At 37.2% G+C, this 22,078-nt stretch overlaps 1 protein-coding gene across 2 annotated transcripts in view; it reads right to left on the bottom strand.

The window, feature by feature from the left end:
- LOC133638200 (netrin receptor UNC5C-like) overlaps positions 1 to 21,786 on the bottom strand; it is a 483,700-nt gene extending 461,914 nt beyond the window's left edge. For both annotated transcript variants that reach the window (XM_062030553.1, XM_062030554.1), the window contains exon 1: positions 21,183 to 21,786. In XM_062030553.1, coding sequence (XP_061886537.1) covers positions 21,183 to 21,303 — 121 coding nt within the window. In that variant the 5' untranslated portion in view covers positions 21,304 to 21,786. The remainder of the gene's footprint in view (positions 1 to 21,182) is intronic.
- Positions 21,787 to 22,078: the final 292 nt, after the last annotated feature.

Below are 22,078 nucleotides of genomic sequence, written 5' to 3'. Positions count from 1 at the left end.
TAGATGGCATATACACTATATGGTCACTTTTTCCATATGGCAGAACAAACATCGGTGCCACCCCACACCCCACCAGGGTATTTACATACCGTTACTGTGCAATGAAAACCCTGTTCCACCAACTCTAGACAAAAATCTAATTTTTGCTTTTCTATTTGCTGTTGGTTGAAAAACAATACGTAAAACTGGTACCATGCAATAAAAACTAAAAACTTGTATCAAAAAGCAACAAAACTTTGAAACAATGAAAACCCTCTATGAGGCAACTTTAACGATTTTATTTTATTTAATTTTTTTTATTTTTTCAGAAAAGAAAAATTGTTTTTAAATTCACAAAATAGGATAGAATTGAAAAAACCGAAGTGTTTTGGATTTATGACAAAATATTTTCAAATGGTTTCTGTTCACTGAAAACCCTGCATTTCTATTGTTTATCTGCTTTTTTGTTGTTTTTTCCACAGACGAGGCAACTTTGGTTAGGTTTTATGAGCAAATACGAAACAGGCTTCGGTTAAAAAAATTAAAAAATCCAAAATCAGAATTTTACCGTTCATTTTGACAGGAAAAAAAATCGGATACATGTCACACGTAGGCAAAAATAATAGGAATTGACCTGCGATGTGAACATAGTCTTGGTTGACAATATTTACACACAAAACTAAATTGGATCCTGTCTGTACTTTTTTAGACATCCCCCATTTAAAAACTGGTACCATGCGATAAAAACTACAAGAAAAAAGCAACAAAACTTTTTTGCAACACAGCTTCAAAACAAAGATCGTTAAACGTTAATATTCAACGAAAACCCTGTATGACCGACTTTAATGTTGTTGTTTTTTCCAGAAAATAAAAATTGTTTTTAAATTCACAAAATAGGATAGAATTGAAAAAAACGAAGTGTTTTGGATATATGACAAAATATTTTCAAATGGTTTCTGTTCACTGAAAACCCTGCATTTCCATTGTTTATGTGCTTTTTTTGTTGTTTTTTCCGCAGAGGAGGCAACTTTGGTTAAGTTTTATGAGCAAATACGAAACAGGCTTCGGTTAAAAAATTTAAAAAATCCAAAATCAGAATTGTACCGTTCATTTTGACAGGAGAAAAAATCGGATACATGTCACACATAGGCAAAAATAATAGGAATTGACCTGCGATGTGAACATAGTCTTGGTTGACAATATTTACACACAAAACAAAATTGGATCCTGTCTGTACTTTTTAGACATCCCCCATCTAAACCATGCGATAAAAACTACATGCAACTTTTGTCAAAAAGCAACAAAACTTTTTTGCAACACAGCTTCAAAACAAAGATCGTTAAACGTTAATATTCAACGAAAACCCTGTATGACTGATTTTAAGGTTTTTAAAAAAAATAAAAAAATAAAACTAATTAATTCACAAAGTAGGTTAGAATTGGAAAAACCGAAGTGTTTCGGATTTATGACAAAATATTTTCAAATGGTTTCTGTTCACTGAAAACCCTGCATTTCCATTGTTTATCTGCTTTTTTTGTTGTTTTTTCCACAGAGGAGGCAACTTTGGTTAAGTTTTATGAGCAAATACGAAACAGGCTTCGGTTAAAAAAATTTAAAAAATCCAAAATCAGAATTGTACCGTTCATTTTGACAGGAGAAAAAATCGGATACATGTCACACATAGGCAAAAATAATAGGAATTGACCTGCGATGTGAACATAGTCTTGGTTGACAATATTTACACACAAAACAAAATTGGATCCTGTCTGTACTTTTTAGACATCCCCCATCTAAACCATGCGATAAAAACTACCTGCAACTTTTGTCAAAAAGCAACAAAACTTTTTTCCAACACAGTTTCAAAACAAAGATTAAACGTTCATATACAACGAAAACCCTGTATGACCGACTTTAATGATTTTTTTTTTTTGGAAAAAAAAAAAAAAGCTTTTAAATTCACAAAATAGGATAGAATTGGAAAAACAGAAGTGTTTTGGATTCATGACAAAATATTTCCAAATGGTTTCTGTCCACTGAAAACACAGCATTTACATGTTGTAACTAACTGCTTTTTTGTTGTTTTTTTCCACGGAGGAGGCAACTTTGGTTAAGTTTTATGAGCAAAGAGGCTTCGGTTAAAAAAAACATACAACATCGGAATTGCACTGTTCATTTTGACAGGAAAAAAATCAGATACATGTCACACATAGGCAAAAAATAATAGGAATTGACCTGCGATGTGAACATAGTCTTGGTTGACAATATTTACACAAAAAACAAAATTGGATCCTGTCTGACATGACCCATGAGAAAATGTATTTGGCTGAGGTTTATTTCAAACATGTATACAGTTTCAATATGTAACATCACATATTTTACATTTTCTTTTACAACATGACCACAAAGGAGGAGAAAGAAGCAAAATGTATTTAATTCTACCCCTTTTCCACCTCATAGCAATTACTAACACATATGTTCACTTCAATTTGTACACAATTTACATCAATTCATTCTAAATACAACAGTTATCTTCATAAATAGTTAAGTCCGTTATGATTCACCTAATGCGATTAATAATATCTTATTTTCAATAGTGGTTAGCGTTTGCGCCTCAAAGAAAGAGGGTTCGGGGTTCGATTCCGGGCCTTTCTGTGTAGAGTTTGCATGCTCTCCCCCCTGACTGTGTGGGTTCTCTCCAGGATACTCCAGCTCTCTACCACATCCAGAGACCAGAACCTGGGGATAGGGTGATTGGCAACACTAATTGGATTTTTTTTGTCCTCAAGTGACACAGATCTGATTTTTTTGCCAGTCTAAAAACTCCAAAGTGCTTCAAATCTGATCCTATGGCATCACATTCAGGCCACATCAGGAGGTAGTCCTGAATCCGATTGGAATCTGATTTTTTCAAATGTGGCTTTAGTCTAATCTACACTATATTTTACCTGTAGATTTATTCTCATCTACCAACCTCTTTTGGCTGTCTTTTTCACACTTACATGTCCCATGTAATGTACCACAATTTTGTTGGATCGGTAGATAATTTACTAAGATTATTATCATTGAACATGTAATGTAAAATTCTATAACATTAACTTACAAAATGTTTCCCATTTGGCAACTCTATCCTGTAGCCACGCCTCTTTGGGTAATATAATTCCGTTGTTGTGACCTCGGTTTACATCCGTCATGTCAAAAATATACCTTCTCGCTGACTTCTAATAAATACTCTAGAACGAGGTGTCAAAGTCAAGGCCCGCGGGCCAGATCCGGGCCGTGAATGAATTATCTATGATTAGTATTAGAACCGGCCCGCTGTATTGAAAGAATATATTTTAAGAAGGCACTATGAAACATCTAAGAAAATCAAAGACAAAGACAAGAATATGGACACGGAACAAAGGCTACAGAAGGTGGAAGAATTAAAACGAGGTCTTAAGCCCCGGCAGGCTTTGTTCACAAAAGCCACATCACAAAGCTATGGTGTCGTTTTGATAACTGACACCATGTTTAAATATAATTGTAAAATTTGAATGATGATAAATGAATGTGTTGTGGCAGTATGCAGATTTTTTTGTGGAAACAATCGGTTGCTTTTCCAAACATTTTTAATAAACTGCCAACGTTAGAATACTAAACAGGAAGACAAAGACTAGGTTTGTTGTGTTCTTCATTGTGTTTTTCCTCAGAGTTTTCAATTTACGTCAAGTGTTTTGCCAGGAGGATTATTCGTAGTATGTACCTTTTCAGAATGTTTTTAATAAACTGCCAACGTTAGAACGCCAAACAGGAAGTGCTTAAAGTTTAATGGCTTTGTAAATCACTGAGACAACGTCTAAGTTCGCTGTGTTCTTCATGGTGTTTTTCGTATTTTCACGGACATTTCACATGCCTGTTATTGGACGAAAAAAATGCATCCTAATCTAAAAAATATAAGACTCATTCAAACTGAAGCCGGAATGACAGCAGGAAATGTATGCTAGAGACATCAAATCATACATTAAGCACCAAAACAATGCCCCAGTAACAAATGACCGACATGACTGAAGCATTGTTGCAAGTGCTAAAATAGCCAACATTGATATGTTTTTTTCCCCCTGCTCATAAATACTATATGGCAGGGGTCACCAACGCGGTGCCCGCGGGCACCAGGTAGCCCGTAAGGACCAGATGAGTAGCCCGCTGGCCTGTTCTAAAAATAGCTCAAATAGCAGCACTTACCAGGGAGCTGCCTCTATTTTTTAAATTTTATTTATTTACTAGCAAGCTGATCTCACTTTGCCCGACATTTTTAATTCTAAGAGAGACAAAACTCAAATAGAATTTGAAAATCCAAGAAAATATTTTAAAGATTTGGCCTTAACTTGTTTAAATAAATTCATTAGTTTTTTTACTTTGCTTCTTATAACTTTCAGAAAGACAATTTTAGAGAAAAAATACAACCTTAAAAATGATTTTAGGATTTTTAAACACATATACCTTTTTAACTTTTAAATTCCTTCCTCTTCTTTCCTGACAATTTAAATCAATGTTCAAGTAATTTTATTTTTTTTTATTGTAAAGAATAATAAATACATTTTAATTTAATTCTTCATTTTAGCTTCTGTTTTTTCGACGAAGAATATTTGTGAAATATTTCTTCAAACTTATTATGATTAAAATTCAAAAAAATTATTCTGGCAAATCTAGAAAATCTGTAGAATCAAATTTAAATCTTATTTCAAAGTCTTTTGAATTTCTTTTAAAATTTTTGTTCTGAAAAATCTAGAAGAAATAATGATTTGTCTTTGTTAGAAATATAGCTTGGTCCAATTTGTTATATATTCTAAAAAAAATTGTAGATTGGATTTTAACCTATTGAAAACATGTCATCAAAATTCTAAAATCAATCTTAATCAGGAAAAATTACTAATGATGTTCCATAAATTCTTTTTTTAATTTTTTTCAAAAAGATTCGAATTAGCTAGTTTTCCTCTTCTTTTTTTCGGTTGAATTTTGAATTTTAAAGAGTCGAAATTGAGGATAAACTGTTTCAAAATTTAATTGTAATTTTTTTCAGGTTTTCTCCTCTTTTAAACCGTTCAATTAAGTGTAAATATCATTAATTATTAATAATAACATAGAGTTAAAGGTAAATTGAGCAAATTGGCTATTTCTGGCAATTTATTTAAGTGTGTATCAAACTGGTAGCCCTTCGCATTAATCACTACCCAAGAAGTAGCTCTTGGTTTCAAAAAGGTTGGTGACTCCTGCTATATGGCATCAAGTGGAGCAGGGACGCAAAGTCAGCAGGCGTTTCTCTCAATAATTACCACTCGCTACCAACTCGCCTTGCAACCCCTCACAAAGACCTCTGACCCCACGCGGCACTTTTGTACTTATCTTGTGTGTATTGTTGCTCGGTGCCCTCCTATTTCGCCCAAGTGAACATGAGAAGGAACCTTAATATCCCTCAATTACATCCTGTTGCCACTTTTAATTGCGTCACGCTGGAAGCTCGGCGAGGTCGGCCAAGGGCTATCATGTGAGGTAATTCCTAAGTGCCGCTCCCGCCGCACAATGCGCTCATTGTGCACGCAGGTTGTGTTTCGCGAGTGACCGCTACGGGTTGTAATGTTAGCGCCCCCCGAGGAGCCGCTTGTCAAGTCACGGGGAAGGCCTGCAAGAATAATAATGATAGAAATAACAGCGGCTTTAACGGGCAGTTCTCAGATCAGCGCGAGAGGAGAGAGCGCGCCGCAGTGCTGATCGTAAAGTCTTAAAGTGCACCGAGTCACAGTATTTTAGAGACTATATATATTAAAGATCCTTTAACTTTTCCGCTCATAAACAGGCCCCGGAGGAGACATCATCTAAGAGGAGCATAAGGACGCCATTGTATAAAATGTGGAGCACCCTGAGCGGCCCGACATCGCCGGACATCAACCTGAACTTACGCGGTTTTTGCACGAAACAATAAACTTTTGTGAGTGACTTTCCTTAAATACTTACGTTTTTACATCCTGGGTCACTCTGACTTCACTGAGAAAAGGACATACTGGTCTTCTGTGGTGACTAACGGAACATGTACGGTGCCAACCGTCGGCTTGGCACACATGCAAGCAAATGTTGTAGCTAAACCAAACCAACTTCCCAAAGCATTTACGACATATTTGCACAGGCAAGCCAAACAAATGAAAGAGCCTTTCACTTTTAACAACTTCATCCACACGCTCAATTTTAGGTTAAAACTTTCTTTTTTTCAAACTTCAAAATGTGTGTTCGTTCATAGACAGACTTAGACTTCCTTTTATTGTCATTCCAAATTTGAAATTTGAAATTTTGTTGCAATAGCTCGTCGTAGTGCAGGATAAAAGAGCAATAAGGTGCAGATATAAATAAATAGATTACTGTACAGATAAATATATTGCACTTTACATATGTATCCACGTTTATGGATGTATGTTATATTGTCTTTATATAACAATAATAGATTTTATTTGTAAAAAAAAGCACTTTACATTGAGTAAACAACCTCAAAGTGCTACAGTGTATTAAAAAATAATTAAATAAAAAGTAGGGATGTCCGATAATGGCTTTTTGCCGATATCCAATATTCCGGTATTGTCCAACTGTTAATTACAGATACCGATATCAATATATACAGTCGTGGAATTAACACATTATTATGCCTAATTTGGACAACCAGGTATGGTGAAGATAGGGTCCTTTTTTTTTAAATAATAATAAAATAAGATAAATGAATTAAAAACATTTTCTTGAATAAAAAAAAGTAAAACAATATAAAAACAGTTACATAGAAACTGGTAATTAATGAAAATGAGTAAAATTAACTGTGAAAAGGTTAGTACTATTAGTGGACCAGCAGCACGCACAATCATGTGTGCTTACGGACTGTATCCCTTGCAGACTGTATTGATATATAATGTAGGAACCAGAATATTAATAACAGAAAGAAACAACCCTTTTGTGTGAATGAGTGTAAATGGGGGAGGGAGTTTTTTTGGGTTGGTACACTAATTGTAAGTGTATCTTGTGTTTTTTATGTTGATTTAATAAAAATAAAAAATAAAAAAAAATAAAAATGATACCGATAATAAAATAAACGATACCGATAATTTCCGATATTACATTTTAGGCCGATATTATCGGACATCTCTAATAAAAAGATAATAAAAATAAATAAAAATAAAAACTAGAACAGCCTAATAACTAGAACTAGTATGCATTTATGTTAAAAAAAAAGGCTTTTTTAAAAAGAAGGGTTTTTAAGCCTTTTTTAAAAGCAGCCACAGTCTGTGGTGCCCTCAGGTGGTCAGGGAGAGCGTTCCACAGACCGGGAGCGGCGGAGCAGAAAGCCCGGTCTCCAATTGTTCGTAGCTTTGTCCTCGGAGGTTGGAGGAGGTTAGCCTGTCCGGAGCGGAGGTGTCGTGTGGGGGATTTGGGGGTGAGTAGTTCTTTGAGGTAGAGGGGGGCATTTCCATGGAGGCACTGGTGGGTTAGTAAGGAGACTTTGTATTCAAGACTGAGTGGAGCAGGAAGCCATATATAGGGTTGTCCATTATTTTCAGGGACCGGCTTTCCACTTGTGCCAGGTAAATACAGCAAGAATAGGTGCGTGAAAAATAAAACTCACTATAACGCTGAATTAGTGTTTCTTTGCAATGAGATGCAGGTGGAAATCAGTCGGTATATTTATTTTTAGGAACACTAATACAAAACCTCACAATAATGTCTGATTGAATGCTAAAAACGTTATGACAGACCCAATTAAAAAAACGGAATGGAATTCCAATTTTTTTTTACTGAATGAGACACTCAGAATGTACATGAAAATAAAGAATGTGGGATTTACAATATTAACTATAAACGATAAAACACTGAATATTGACAACATATGAACGTCACACCCCCTCTCGATCAACATATTTTAAAATTTGAGCCAAACGCAACAAAATATAAACGCTAAGGGTAAATAAAAAAACACCTACAATCTGATATATCTGATGTATCACTAAGCTTTAGAACTTTGTTGTAAAAATCTCCTTCCGCGTCTGTCCCTGACACCCACATTTCAGGCTGGCCACTCTGGAAACGCTCCCCACCCACAGTGCTTGGTGCCTCGTCTGAGCTGCTGTGACTTAGATTACCATAGTAACTAATTAGATTACCATAGTAACTAATATATCATGCAAAAGTGCAGATTCCAACCATTGAAATACTTTGTATAGTTCAAGACTTACGGTCATTTTAAAACATCACTGCACATCATAATGCCAGCCACAGCTTCGATCTTAAAGATCTAAAATAAACTATTTGGGAATGTCCGGCGGGCCAGATTGAAAAGCTTAACGGGCCTTAATTTGCCCAGGTCTGTGTTATATAGATGACTCTGGTTATACCAGTGACGTGAGGTTCATGGCTGGTGAGGCACTGACTTCATCACAGTCAGATTTACAAACATATGAACCCTAAAGAGTATCGTATTCACCATTTGATTGGCAGCAGTTAACGGGTTATGTTTAAAAGCTCATACCAGCATTCTTTACACATACAAACTGTAGCACACAAAAAAGCACATTTAATTAAAAAAAACTTTATTATGGTCTTACCTTTACTTATAAATGAAGTCCATGCGCCGCTCCTTCTGAACAAAAGCATCGATAACTTGTGTATAGAAGTCTTCCTTATCTTTCTTCAGTTTTAAAAGTCTCTCTCGATGGAGATCACTGAAGCAAACCTTTTAGCTCCGGCGTTGGTCTTCCTTTAATTATTACCTCCTGCTTCGATTGAAAGTCCAGTTTAGAAAACTGCTTTATTTTAGATGTATGTATGTGGGCTCTGTACCGAGGATGTCGTTGTGGCTTGTACAGCCCTTTGAGACACTTGTGATTTAGGGCTATATAAATAAACATTGATTGATTGATTGATGATAGATATGTAATCCTCCATGATAAAAGTCCAGGCGAGAGGAAAAAAGAAACGATCACTGCCGCTGCACTTGACTTGCTAACTGTAGCTTGTTGTCACTTATTCTGCAGCCGAGTAGTCGCAAGAATGATCCCTGGGATCACCAGCGCCCTCTACCACCATGAGGCGTGCCTCACCCAGTGAGTCTTCGCAGCCGTTTTAGGATTGCTCAGCACAAGAAATACGTTACACACATACAGTTGTTGACAAAATACACTGTACATTATATACCTCAGCTAACTAAACTATGGAAATGTATAATATAATTCATATAGCAATACGGTCTCACTGCACAGCAGGCCAGCAGTTAGCCGAGTCATTGCGCAATCCATGGTGAGGCTCAACTGGGTGCTGACTCACCGCAAGTCTCCTCTCAATATTTGAACGGCAAATGTGAAAATTCAGTGATTTTGAATAAAAATAATCTAAAACTGGTGAGGTTAAATGGAAAAAAAACGTTATCGTATAATCACTGGATACATATAACAATTTAAATGTTTTATTTCTTTTTACATTTTTTTTCTTTCCATGATGGCACGTGAGGCACTGCCTCACCTGCCTCCCCTGACTGCACGTCACTGGGTTATACTGTACATACTGTAAGGTCTTTGACTATCTTTTTTGCAGTAGGCCTTTAAAGACAGCAGAGCGCTCCTGTAACTCAAACTAAAATCTCGTGCCACTGTAGAGAAGAGATAATATAAGAAAAAAGCTGCGAGTTTGAAACCCCAGTGGAGTGCGTCCCTATGTAGAAGATCTTTGACTAGCATCAGCATAGTGTTTTTTCCATCTTAATATATACTTGATTCATGACTACCATAAAGTCTGGCCAACAGTCCTTAGTTTTCTGAAAATGTGGTCCCTGGAAAAAATGTAGTTCACTAGGCCTGGCCTAGAACCGTAACAACATATCCGATACATGTAATCTGAGAAGCAAGTGTAACTTTCTGCAAGAGTCGAGGCTGACAAATGTTTCCGAGCAGCTTTCGAGGCAACACACGGGAGATACCTGACTTCCATCTGTTCTCGCACAAAAGACTTTGCAATCAAGATGCTGTCACTGAGCGCCCGGCAACCTCTCCTGGCACTTCCCAGCTTATAGATGCCTCAACCTGTCTCCTTTGTCAAGAGTTCACAGGGTTAATGAGAGCGCTTTATTTCCCAGAACTCCCAACCAGGAGGGAAAGAGGAAGCGACAGTCCGTCCAAGTTAAGGCCAGATTCAACGAGAACCTTCTCTCTGAAGACCGCCGCCAAAGCCCAAACAATATGAATTCAGATTACTGGCTTTTATTTAGCACACGGTGAGTCACTTTGCTAGTGCAGCACTTTCACGCTGAAGAAGTCGATCTCCGGCGATTTGGAAAATGAGTGGAGCTCGTCAGTAACCCCGAATTAGCCCAGCTCGTTAATTACACTCAAACTGTGTTCTCACTGCCGTATCGACCTTTTAATGGCCACAAGAAGGGTCCTCGTTCCCATCAAGTCAATGACACGGAGGGGTGGCTATTATGTCATGTCCGTCAAGAAAGAAACCAAACCTTCGCCTTTTTCTTTTGCACTCCCTTATTAACAATTCAGGACCAAGATGGAGGTCTGGAGCAGACAGATAAGGTTACTTGTAGATACATTTTAGCGTCTCAACTTTAATGAGTACAACATTTGATTGTATAACTTGGAATTTGTTTTTAGGGGGACTTGACTCCAGTCACACAAAAACAATTGTATTGATTTCAAAATAGTTTTTTACTTTTTTGTGTCTAAAAAACAACACACTCTGGGACTGATTAAACAATAGGGGTCTACAACTAGTGCTAACAACATTATTTTCATATAAAGTATATTCGACTACTTCTTGCAGTTGATTTCCGTAATATATAGGATCTTTAACTAGCGTTTTTGTACAGTAGGATTTTAAAAACAATCAAGGACTCAGGTTATACATAAGATCTTTGACTGTTTGCAGTACATTCCTAGAAACAGCAGAGGATTGACTTCATAAACAGAAATTATTTGTACCGTTTTGCAGTCAATTCCTAGAAACAGCAGAGGATTGATTTCATAAACAGGACTTCTGTGTTTTGTTTTTGCAGTAGATTCCTAAAAACAGCAGAGCTGTCTTGTCATACTCAGTATCTAACACCACTGTTTCTGTAGGAGATTCCTAAAAACAACAGGAGGGTTCATTTCATATAAAGGACTTATTTGTACCGTTTTTGCAGTAGATACCTAAAAACAGCAGAACTTCCTTGTCACATAAAGGATCTTTGGCTAGCGTTTCTGCAGTAGATGCCTAAGAACAGCTTAGGGTTATTGTCATACATAGGACCTAAGGAGTCCTGTTTTTGTGGCAAATTCCTGAAAACAGCCGCAATTTCTTGTCACATACACTATCTCTGTACACGCGTACACACGTTTGTGTATACACACACACAAAAGTGTATACACGCACACACACACACACACACACACACAAGTATGTATATATACACACATACACAAAAATGGATATATAGATAGATAGTACTTTATTGATTCCTTCAGGAGAGTTCCCTCAGGAAAATTTTATATATATATATATATATATATATATATATATATATATATATATATATATATATATATATATATATATATATATATATATATATATATATATATATATATATATATATACACACATACATACATACATACATACATATATACACACACGTACACAAAAATGTGTACATATAAGATTGTATACATACATAAATATATGTATATATACACATACATACAAATATACATATACCGTACATATATGAACACATATATATATACACATATACACACTGACACACACACACACACACACACACACACACACACACATTATTACGCATATGCATGTGTGAGTTTGTCTTCACAACTACAGAGGTAAAATATTTTTTTTTACTTTGTGTGTTTTGCATTCTGAAGTGAGGTTGCAACTCTCTACTCCCATCTAGTGCTAGATATATTTTTTTCATCATTCTAGCTATAGTGGAAAGGGGGGCCCTCACAACCTACTTACCAAACATGGGTCCACACAAAGTAGGCAAGACATGTACGTGTGTGTGTGTGTGTGTGTGTGTGTGTGTGTGTGTGTGTGTGTGTGTGTGTGTGTGTGTGTGTGTGTGTGTGTGTGTGTGTGTGTGTGTGTGTGTGTGTGTGTGTGTGTGTGTGTGTGTGTGTGTGTGTGTATGATCTTTGAACAATGTTTATGCAGTAGATTCCTAAAAACAGCAGAGCTTTCTTTTCACGTACAGGATCTTTGACTAGCATTTCCACGGTAGATGCCTAACAACAGTAGTGGGTTCCTTTCATAAGATCTATGAGTGCTGTTTTTGTGACAAATTCCTAAAAACAGCAGAGCTTTCTTGTCACATACATGAACTTTGACCAGCATTTATACGGCAGAAACTTAAAAACAGCAGTGGTTCTTTTCATAGTAAGTCCTGTTTCTGTAGTAGATTACTAAAAACTGCAGAGTGTTCGTGTTGTACGTGTACACAGGATCTTTGACTAGCATTTCTACGGTAGATGCCTAAAAACAGCAGTGGGTTCCTTTCATACATAGGATCGATAAGTCCTGTTTGTGGCAAATTTCTAAAAACAGCAAACATTCTTGTCATATACTCAGGATCTTTGATAAGTGCTTCTGTAGTAGCTTGCTAAAAACAGCATGTATATATACATATAGGATCATTGGCAAGTGTTTTGGAAGTACTTGTACGTCGTTAAAAACGTGTTGCTTTATTGACCAGCACGTCCTAAAGAGCAGCAGACCACTCCTGTATACTCTATACAAGATTTCCATAGCATACTGCATCCTAATTTACGAGTTTGGGGGAAATATACACAAAATGGCATGGTGTTGAAAACATAGTCCAACCAGTAGGCTGGAATGCTAAAACTAGTTAGCCGTTGACTCATCAATATGACCTGTTGATTTTCCAGTGATTCAACGTTTACACTTGTGCCAGAAAACAATACAATGGCAACAGTTTTGACCCTGGAACAGATTCAACTTCCACAGCGTTTCATGAGTCAAACTGCTTTCATCCCCAATGTAAAGTCAACACATTTCTCTTTCCCGTCATGTTCTTTTCAGTATTCCAAAAAAATATATAAAAATACAAACTAAATCAGCCCACCTAGGTTATTTCCAGAGGCAAACATCACTTGTCTCCTGACACGCATACTAAGCGCCCCGCACAGACGGATTCCACCTTGTTCCCTCTTTTTGTTTGACACACAATCTGACTTGAGGAGGCAGCAGATTAAGTCAACGGTTTCGGGTGCTGTGGCGTTATCTCCACGCTCGGCTTTAACAGAGAGGAAAAAGACCCACTGAAAGAAGATTTTGTTGTTTGTTTTTGTTTTTTTTTTACAAAAAATAAGGCTCGTTTGGATTTCCTATTTAATCTTATAAGCAATAGTGTACACAATTGTTGTCTATAGAGCAGTGGTTCTTAACCTTGTTGGAGGTACCGAACCCCACCAGTTTCATGTGTGCATTCACCGAACCCTTCTTTGGTAACACTTTAGTATGGGGAACATATTCTAAGTAACAAAGACTTATTTTAGAGTTATTTGGACACTAGGGGAACATATTCTAAGTAACAAAGACTTAACTTGGAGTTATTTGGACACTAGGGGAACATATTCTAAGTAACAAAGACTTAATTTAGAGTTATTTAGACACTAGGGGAACATATTCTAAGTCACAAAGACTTAATTTAGAGTTATTTGGACACTAGGGGAACATATTCTAAGTCACAAAGACTTCATTTAGAGTTATTTGGACACTAGGGGAAAATATTCTAAGTAACAAAGACTTAATTTACAGTTATTTGGACACTAGGGGAACATATTCTAAGTAACAGACTTAATTTAGAGTTATTTGGACACTAGGGGAACATATTCTAAGTAACAAAGACTAAATTTAGAGTTATTTGGACACTAGGGGAACATATTCTAAGTAACAAAGACTAAATTTAGAGTTATTTGGACACTAGGGGAACATATTCTAAGTAACAAAGACTACATTTTGAGTTATTTGGACACGAGGGGAACATATTCTAAGTAACAAAGACTTAATTTACAGTTATTTGGACACTAGGGGAACATATTCTAAGTAATAAAGACTAAATTTTGAGTTATTTGGACACTAGGGGAACATATTCTAAGTAACAAAGACTAAATGTAGAGTTATTTGGACACTAGGGGAACATATTCTAAGTAACAAAGACTACATTTTGAGTTATTTGGACACTAGGGGAACATATTCTAAGTAACAAAGACTTAATTTAGAGTTATTTGGACACTAGGGGAACATATTCTAAGTAACAAAGACTTAATTTAGAGTTATTTGGACACTAGGGGAACATATTCTAAGTAACAAAGACTAAATTTACAGTTATTTGGACACTAGCGTAACATATTCTAAGTAACAAAGACTAATTTTAGAGTTATTTGGACACTAGGGGAACATATTCTAAGTAATAAAGACTTAATTTAGAGTTATTTGGTTAGGGTTAGGGTCAGGGTTAGGGTTATAATAAGGCCATGCCGAATAAGGCATTAATAAGTACTTAATAATGACTAGTTAAGAGCCAATATGTTACTAATTTGCATGTTAATAAGTAACTAATTAATGGTGAATATGTTCCCCATACTAAAGTGTTACCATGTTTTTTTACTGGTGCATAAAATGAACCGTGCATGAACATCACCTTGTTCAAAAGAACAAAACCAACACAGTGCATAAACTCACAACAAATTACACACCTGCAAATCAGTCTGACTTCTGCTGTTGCCGTATCCGTAATACGCCGAAGAAGTTTTTATTTGCATGATGAGTCGGGTGTGTCTTGACCTCCGCCGAACCCCTGAGGCCGACTCACCAAACCCCTAGGGTTCGATCGAACCCAGGTTAAGAACCACTGCTATAGAGGATCTTTTACTGGGATTTGTGCATGTTGTATAGATGATCTTTTTCAAGTATGTCCTAAAAAGAGCAGACTCATGTCATTAAGTGCATTAGTGTTTTTTTAAAGTAATAAAAACAGCAACGCACTCCGGACAGAGGATCTTAAAAAGGGCAAAGCGCTCCTGTCATAAATAAAGATCTTTGATTCGCTTTTTTTTTTTGCAGTAGAATTAAAAACAGCAGCTTTCTCTTGTCTTATAGCGGATCTTTGAATAAAGGTTGTTTGCAGTCGGTGCTGGAAGCAGAGTCCTCAAAAACAACAACAACAAAGCACTCTTGTGGTATAGATCAGGGTTTTTCAACCACTGTGCCGTGGCACACTAGTGTGCCGTGAGATACAGTCTGGTGTGCCGTGGGAGATTATGTAATTTCACCTATTTGGGTTAGAAATATTTTTTGCAAACCAGCAATTATAGTCTGCAAATAATGTGCCGTTGTTAAGTGTCTGTGCTGTCTAGAGCTCGGCAGAGTAACCGTGTAATACTCTTCCATATTAGTAGGTGGCAGCAGGTAGCTAATTGCTTTGTAGATGTCGGGAACACGTCGTGTGAGACAACGATGGTTTGTCGTGATCCCAATATGCAGACCACAGCGGGAGGCAGCACGCAGGTAAAAAGGTATCTAATGCTTAAACCAAAAATAAACAAAAAGGTGAGAGCCCCTAAGAAAAGGCATTGAAGCTTAGGGAAGGCTATGCAGAACAAAACTAAAACTGAACTGGCAACAAGGTTAAACAAAAACAGAATGCTGGACGACAGCAAAGACTTACTGTAGAGCAAAGACGGCGTCCACAGAGTACATCCGAACAGGACATGACAATCAACAATGTCCCCACAAAGAAGGATAGCAACAACTTAGATAGTCTTGATTGCTAAAACAGAGCAGATGTGGGGAATAGCTTTTAAGGAAGACAGGAAAACACCAACAAAAGAGGAAAAGCCACCAAAATAGGAGCGCAAGACAAGAACTAAAACACTACACACAGGAAAACAGCAAAAAACTCAAGTCACGGCGTGATGTGACAGGTCGTGACAGTACACCTACTTTGAGACAAGAGCTATAGTGATGCATGCTTGGTTATGGTTTAAAGTCATATCCAACAATTGCGACAACGACTTTTTACTATCAACTGAGTTTCGTTTTTTAATGATTTCTGCGAGTGGTGTGCCTCCGGATTTTTTTAACGCAAAATATGTGCCTTGGCTCAAAAACGGTTGAAAAACACTGGTATAGATGATCTCTGACTTAGGTGCTTCTTCAACCTAATGCATGACTTTATTACTATTTCAATTGTGATCTGTACACTTTGGTCATCTCCCATGTGACTTTTTAAACTAATTTAATTTTAAAAAAACGTACACACTTACAGAACAATTGTAATTGCACTCAAAGGAGTATTAAAGTCTTGTCAGCTTACCTAAAGGGGAACTGCACTTTTTTGGAATTTTGCTTATCGTTCACAATTCTTATGTAATACAAAAACACGTGTTGTTCCCTTTGTATCCATTCTAAGTTCTAAAATATGGCAAGTACGAAGTGGCTAACCACGTAGCTAATGGAATTACACTATTGCGTCCATAGCGCCCTCTAAAAAAAATCCGAGGTTTTTTTGCAGTGGGTGCTTGGAAGCAGAGTCCTCAAAAACAACAACACAGAACAAAGCCCTCTTGTGGTATAGATGATCTCTGACTTAGGTGCTTCTTCATCCTAATGCATGACTTTGATACTATCTCACTAAGACTAAAATAATGCTATTTGGTAACAGTAGAAGAGAAAGTCAAACAAAAATACAGATAGACGGAGTAAATATCGAAAGGGTAAAAGAAAACACATTTTTGGGTGTAATAATAGATAAAATGAATTGGAAATCTCATGTAAAAAATATACAAAACTCACTTCATATTCTCCACTGTTCACTAGTGTTACCATATCTGAGTTATTGTGTGGAAATAAGGGGAAACAACTACAAATGTGCGCTTCATTCCCTAACTGTGTTACAAAAAAGATCAATTAGAATAATACATCATGTTGGATATAGAGTACATACAAACCCTTTATTTATTAAATCACAATTATTGAATTTCAACGATTTGGTGCATGTGCATACAGCTAAAATGATGTACAAAGCAAACTATTAACCTATTAGTCAAGAATGTACAACAATTTTTCCCAACAAAAGAGGAGGATTATAACCTTAGAGGAAAATCTCATTTAAAACATTTGTATGCTCGTACAACACTTAAAACCTTTAGCATAGCAGTATGTGGAATTAATTTATGGAATGGATTAACCAAATAAATCAAACAAAGCACCAACATGATTCAGTTTAAGAGACAGTTCAAACTACAAGTCTTCTCAACAAAAGAGGACAAATACAACCTTAAAATAAAATCTAATTTAAAACATGCGTATGCTCGTACAACACTTAAAACCTTTAGCAGATCAGTATGTGGGATTAAATGATGGAATGGATTAAGCAAATAAATCAAACAAAGCACCAACATGATTCATTTTAAGAGACTGTTCAAACTACAAGTGTTCACAAAGTACACGGAACAAGAATTAGGATAAACATCTTGAACCATTTTTTTTATTGAGACAAAGATGAAGAAGAAGGTGGGGATTGAATCCAATCCAATCCAATCCACTTTATTTATATAGCACATTTACACAACAAGAATGTTTCCAAAGTGCTGCACAGCCATGTTAAAAACAATATTAAAAACGATATTAAAAATAATATTAAAAACAATATTATGCTACACCAATGACTGAATAAAAACAAAGAATAAATGAATAGAAAACCAATACAGAGACACTATAAAAAATAAATATGATTAAAAACGATTTTAAAGGGTAAAACCAATTAAAACAGTAAAATAGACATCAAAATGTATAACCCTAACCCTAACCACACAGGACAACAGAGGACAGAAGACCACACAACTCACGTAGTGTTAAAAGCCAAAGAATAAAAGTGGGTCTCAAGACGAGACTTAAAACACTCCACTGTGGGAGCAGTTTGAACATGGAGGGGCAGAGTGTTCCAGAGTTTAGGGCCGACCACAGAGAAGGCCCTGTCTACCCTGGTTTTAAGTCTCGTCCTGGGCACCACGAGCTGGAGCTGGCTCTCGGACCTCAGAGCGCGCGCAGGTGTGTAAATTTGGATGAGGTCCGAGATATACTGAGGTGCCAGTCCATGTAAAGCTTTAAAGATTATTTATGTATTTAATATTTGTATACTTACTATGGTATATTATTTATTTATTATTTATTTGTCCACTGTTCTGTTACAGAGAACAAGGAAATAGGATACAATTGCTACGGTATGAAAAGGGGTGGGATTAAATAAGCTCCGCCTCGTCCTACTCCTTTTCGGACGTGCTGTAATGAAACAACTGGAATTGTGTGAATTGTATCGTATGTATCTTATAGGAAATACTGTACACAATTGTTGTCATATAGAGGATCTTTGACTGTTGTATAGAGGATATTTTCGCAGTACGTCCTAAAAGGAGCAGAGGCTCATGTCATTAAGTGCATTTTTAAACTAAACTCAAAAACAGCAACGCACTCCGGACAGAGGATCTTGATGAGGGCAAAGCGCTCCTGTCATAAATAAAGATCTTCGATTAGCTTTTTTTCTTTTTGCAGTACAAATAAAAACAGCAGCTTTCTCTTGTCTTATAACGGATCTTTGAATAGAGGTTTTTTGCAGTCGGTGCTTGGAAGCAGAGTCCTCAAAAACAACAACAACAAAGCACTCTTGTGGTATAGATCAGTGTGTTTCAACCTTTTTTGAGCCAAGGCACATTTTTTGCATTGATAAAATCCGGAGCCACACCACCAGCAGAAATTATTAAAAAACGAAACTCAGTTGACAGTAAAAAGTCGTTGTCGGATATGACTTTAAACCATAACCAACCATGCGTCACTATAGCTCTTGTCTCAAAGTAGGTGTACTGTCACGACCTGTCACATCACACCGTGACTTATTCAGAGTTTTTTGCTGTTTTCCTGTGTGTAGTGTTTTAGTTCTTGTCTTGCGCTCCTATCTCTTTTTTTTGGTATTTTCCTGTAGCAGTCTCATGTCATCCTTTGAATATTATATAAGAATATTTCAATTATTTTTATCCTTCTTTGTGTGGACATTGTTGATTGCCATGTCATGTTCGGATGTACTTTGTGGACGCCGTCTCTGCTCCACAGTAAGTCTTTGCTGTCGTCCAGCATTCTGTTTTTGTTTACTTTGTAAGCCAGTTCAGTTTTAGTTGCGTTTTGCATAGCCTTCCCTAAGCGTCATTGCCTTTTCTTAGGGGCACTCACCTTTTGTTTATTTTTGGTTTAAGCATTAGACACCTTTGTTTCCGACAGCTACAAAGCAATTAGCTACCGGCTGCCGCCTGCTGATATGGAAGAGTATTACACGGTTACTCTGCCGAGCTCCAGACAGCACGGACGGGACGGCGCTGTGCAGTTGGGAGAGTGGACCAGCAACCTGAGGGTTCCTGGTTCAATCCCCAGCTTCTACCAACCTAGTCATGTCCGTCGTGTCCTTGAGCTAGACACTTCACCCTTGCTCCTGATGGGTCGTGGTTAGCTGCCTTGCACGGCAGCTCCCGCCATCAGTGTGTGAATGGGTGAATGTGGAAATAGTGTCAAAGCGCTTTGAGTACCTTGAAGGTAGAAAAGCGCTATGCAAGTATAACCACAGACACTCAACAACAACACATAGTTTGCAGACTATAATTACTGGTTTGCAAAAAAAAATTTTTTTAACCCAAATAGGTAAAATGACATCATCTCCCACGACACACCAGACTGTATCTCACGGCACACTAGTGTTAAAGAAGAAACATCGGCTCTGTATTTACTCGATCATCTATACCAGTGGTTCTTAATTTGGGTTCGATCGAACCCTAGGGGTTCAGTGAGTCGGGCTCAGGGCTTCGCCGTAGGTCAAGACACACCCGGCTCATCGTGTAAATAAAAACGTATCCTTTTTGCCTTATTACGGATACGGCAACAGCATAAGTCAGACTGATTTGCAGGTGTGTAATCTGCTGTGAGTTTATGCACTGTGTTGGTTTTGTTCTTTGAACAAGGTGATGTTCATGCACGGTTCATTTTATGCACCAGTAAAAAAAACATGGTAACACTTTAGTATGGGGAACATATTCACCATAAATTAGTTGCTTATTTACATGCAAATTAGCAACATAATGCTCTTAACGCCTTATTCGGCATGGCCTTATTATAACCCTAACCCTAACCAGATAACTCTAAATTAAGTCTTTGTTACTTAGAATATGTTCCCCATACTAAAGTGTTACCAAAAACATATAACTTTGTTTTGAATTTGAAAAAAGATAACATTTTATTTTTTATTAAAGAAGGGTTTAGTGAATGCGCATATGAAACTGGTAGGGTTCGGTAACTCCAACAAGGTTAAGAACCACTGATCTATACTATAGATCAGTGGCAGGGAACCTATGGTTCTCGAGCCAGATGTGGCTCTTTTGATGACCGCATCTGGCTCTCAGATAAAATCTTAGCTGACACTGCTTAACACGATAAGTAATGAATAATTCCGCTGGTAATCACAGTGTTAAAAATAACGTTCAAAATATATAACATTCATATAAATCCATCCACCGGTTTAAGAAGTCGCATTAATGGTAAGAAGTATTGTATTTATTATTGGTTAGCTTCAGAATAACAATGTTATTAAAAATAATAGAACACTTATCACACTCTAAAAATGTTGGTCTTACTTAAAAATGCACGCATTTAGTTGTATTCATTGTTAAAAAAAATATTGTATGGCTCTCACGGAAATACATTTTAAAATATTTGGCCTTAATGGCTCTCTCAGCCAAAAAGGTTCCCGACCCCTGCTATAGATGATCTCTGATTTAGGCGGCTTCTTCATCCTAATGCATGACCTTATTACTATTTCAATTTTGATCATCTCCTACGTGACTTTTTAAACAAATTGGTTACATTTCCAAAATCTTGTTTTTCCCTTTAAGATGAAACACAGTAGAACCTTGTTGAACCAAGTTAAAGCACTAAAATGCATCCCTGAATTGACCACAGAGTCATAACATTTGAACTAATTTAGTCTCGCTTTAATCATCATTTCACAGATATATTTGTTTTATTTTTCCAGGCAAACTTTTCTAGCCAAGGTGGAAAGAAGAAATGGACTTTACCTTGACCAAGACAGGGGTGCGCCAGGAGAAGGAGCCCCAGCAGGGCGAGCATCTCCGGGGGGGACCTCCTCGCCCGTCCGGCGGTGTCGTCTCTGGCCGCTTGTCCGCCTCGGTGGCCCATGACGGGGGAGCCAAAACTACGCTCCTTTGGTTGTTTTTTTTTTCTCTCTTCTTCTTTTCTTTTCTCACAAATACCGTAAAAGATGCGCGCCACAGTCCCCTCCACAAGAATATTGAAGAAAAGAGCCCTCAAAAAAGTGGATAAATCCAAGCGTTTAAAACGTGTGTCCGTTTGTCTTCCACTTGAGCGGCTCACTTGTGGATCGATGCCCCGCTGCCGGACGCATGCTCCGGTTAAGTCCACGCCGTGTGTGAGCGGTGACTCCTCCGCCGACTGACTGGAGGGAAGGCAGCGAGAAGGCGAGGAGATGGAGGACGTCTCAGCGGGCTACCTTTGCTCCTTCAGCCAATCCACACGCTCCAGGAGAGCGGCGGCGTGCTCACCAAAACCCGGCCTGGATGATGGCGGCGAGAGGGAACGGGTGACAAAGCATCTTTCGCTAATAGTCATCGAAATAATGAGAATAATAACACTAAAGTCAAGTGAAATAGTCTTTTTTTTTTAATCGACTCAAACTATCCTAAATTAAAATAAATTTAAAAAAATACAAAAACTCGGGGGTTACTTTGGTGTTATTGCCAACAGGTGTGTTGGCAATATGGGTCACGTGACCAGGGCGTGGCATACTTGAAACCAGGTGTGTCAAAATCATTTTCTTTAAAATAATATTCGAATATAAATGAAAAAGGACACTTTTGTTTATTATATCAGTTTATTTACCTACTCTGCTTTTGGACTGGACAATGAGATAAAAGATTGTAGAAATATATTCCAA

The sequence above is a fragment of the Entelurus aequoreus genome, linkage group LG21 (genome assembly GCF_033978785.1).
Source record: "Entelurus aequoreus isolate RoL-2023_Sb linkage group LG21, RoL_Eaeq_v1.1, whole genome shotgun sequence".
In the NCBI taxonomy this organism is placed as follows: Eukaryota; Metazoa; Chordata; class Actinopteri; order Syngnathiformes; family Syngnathidae; genus Entelurus; species Entelurus aequoreus.
This window is presented reverse-complemented; position numbering and strand designations above follow the sequence as displayed.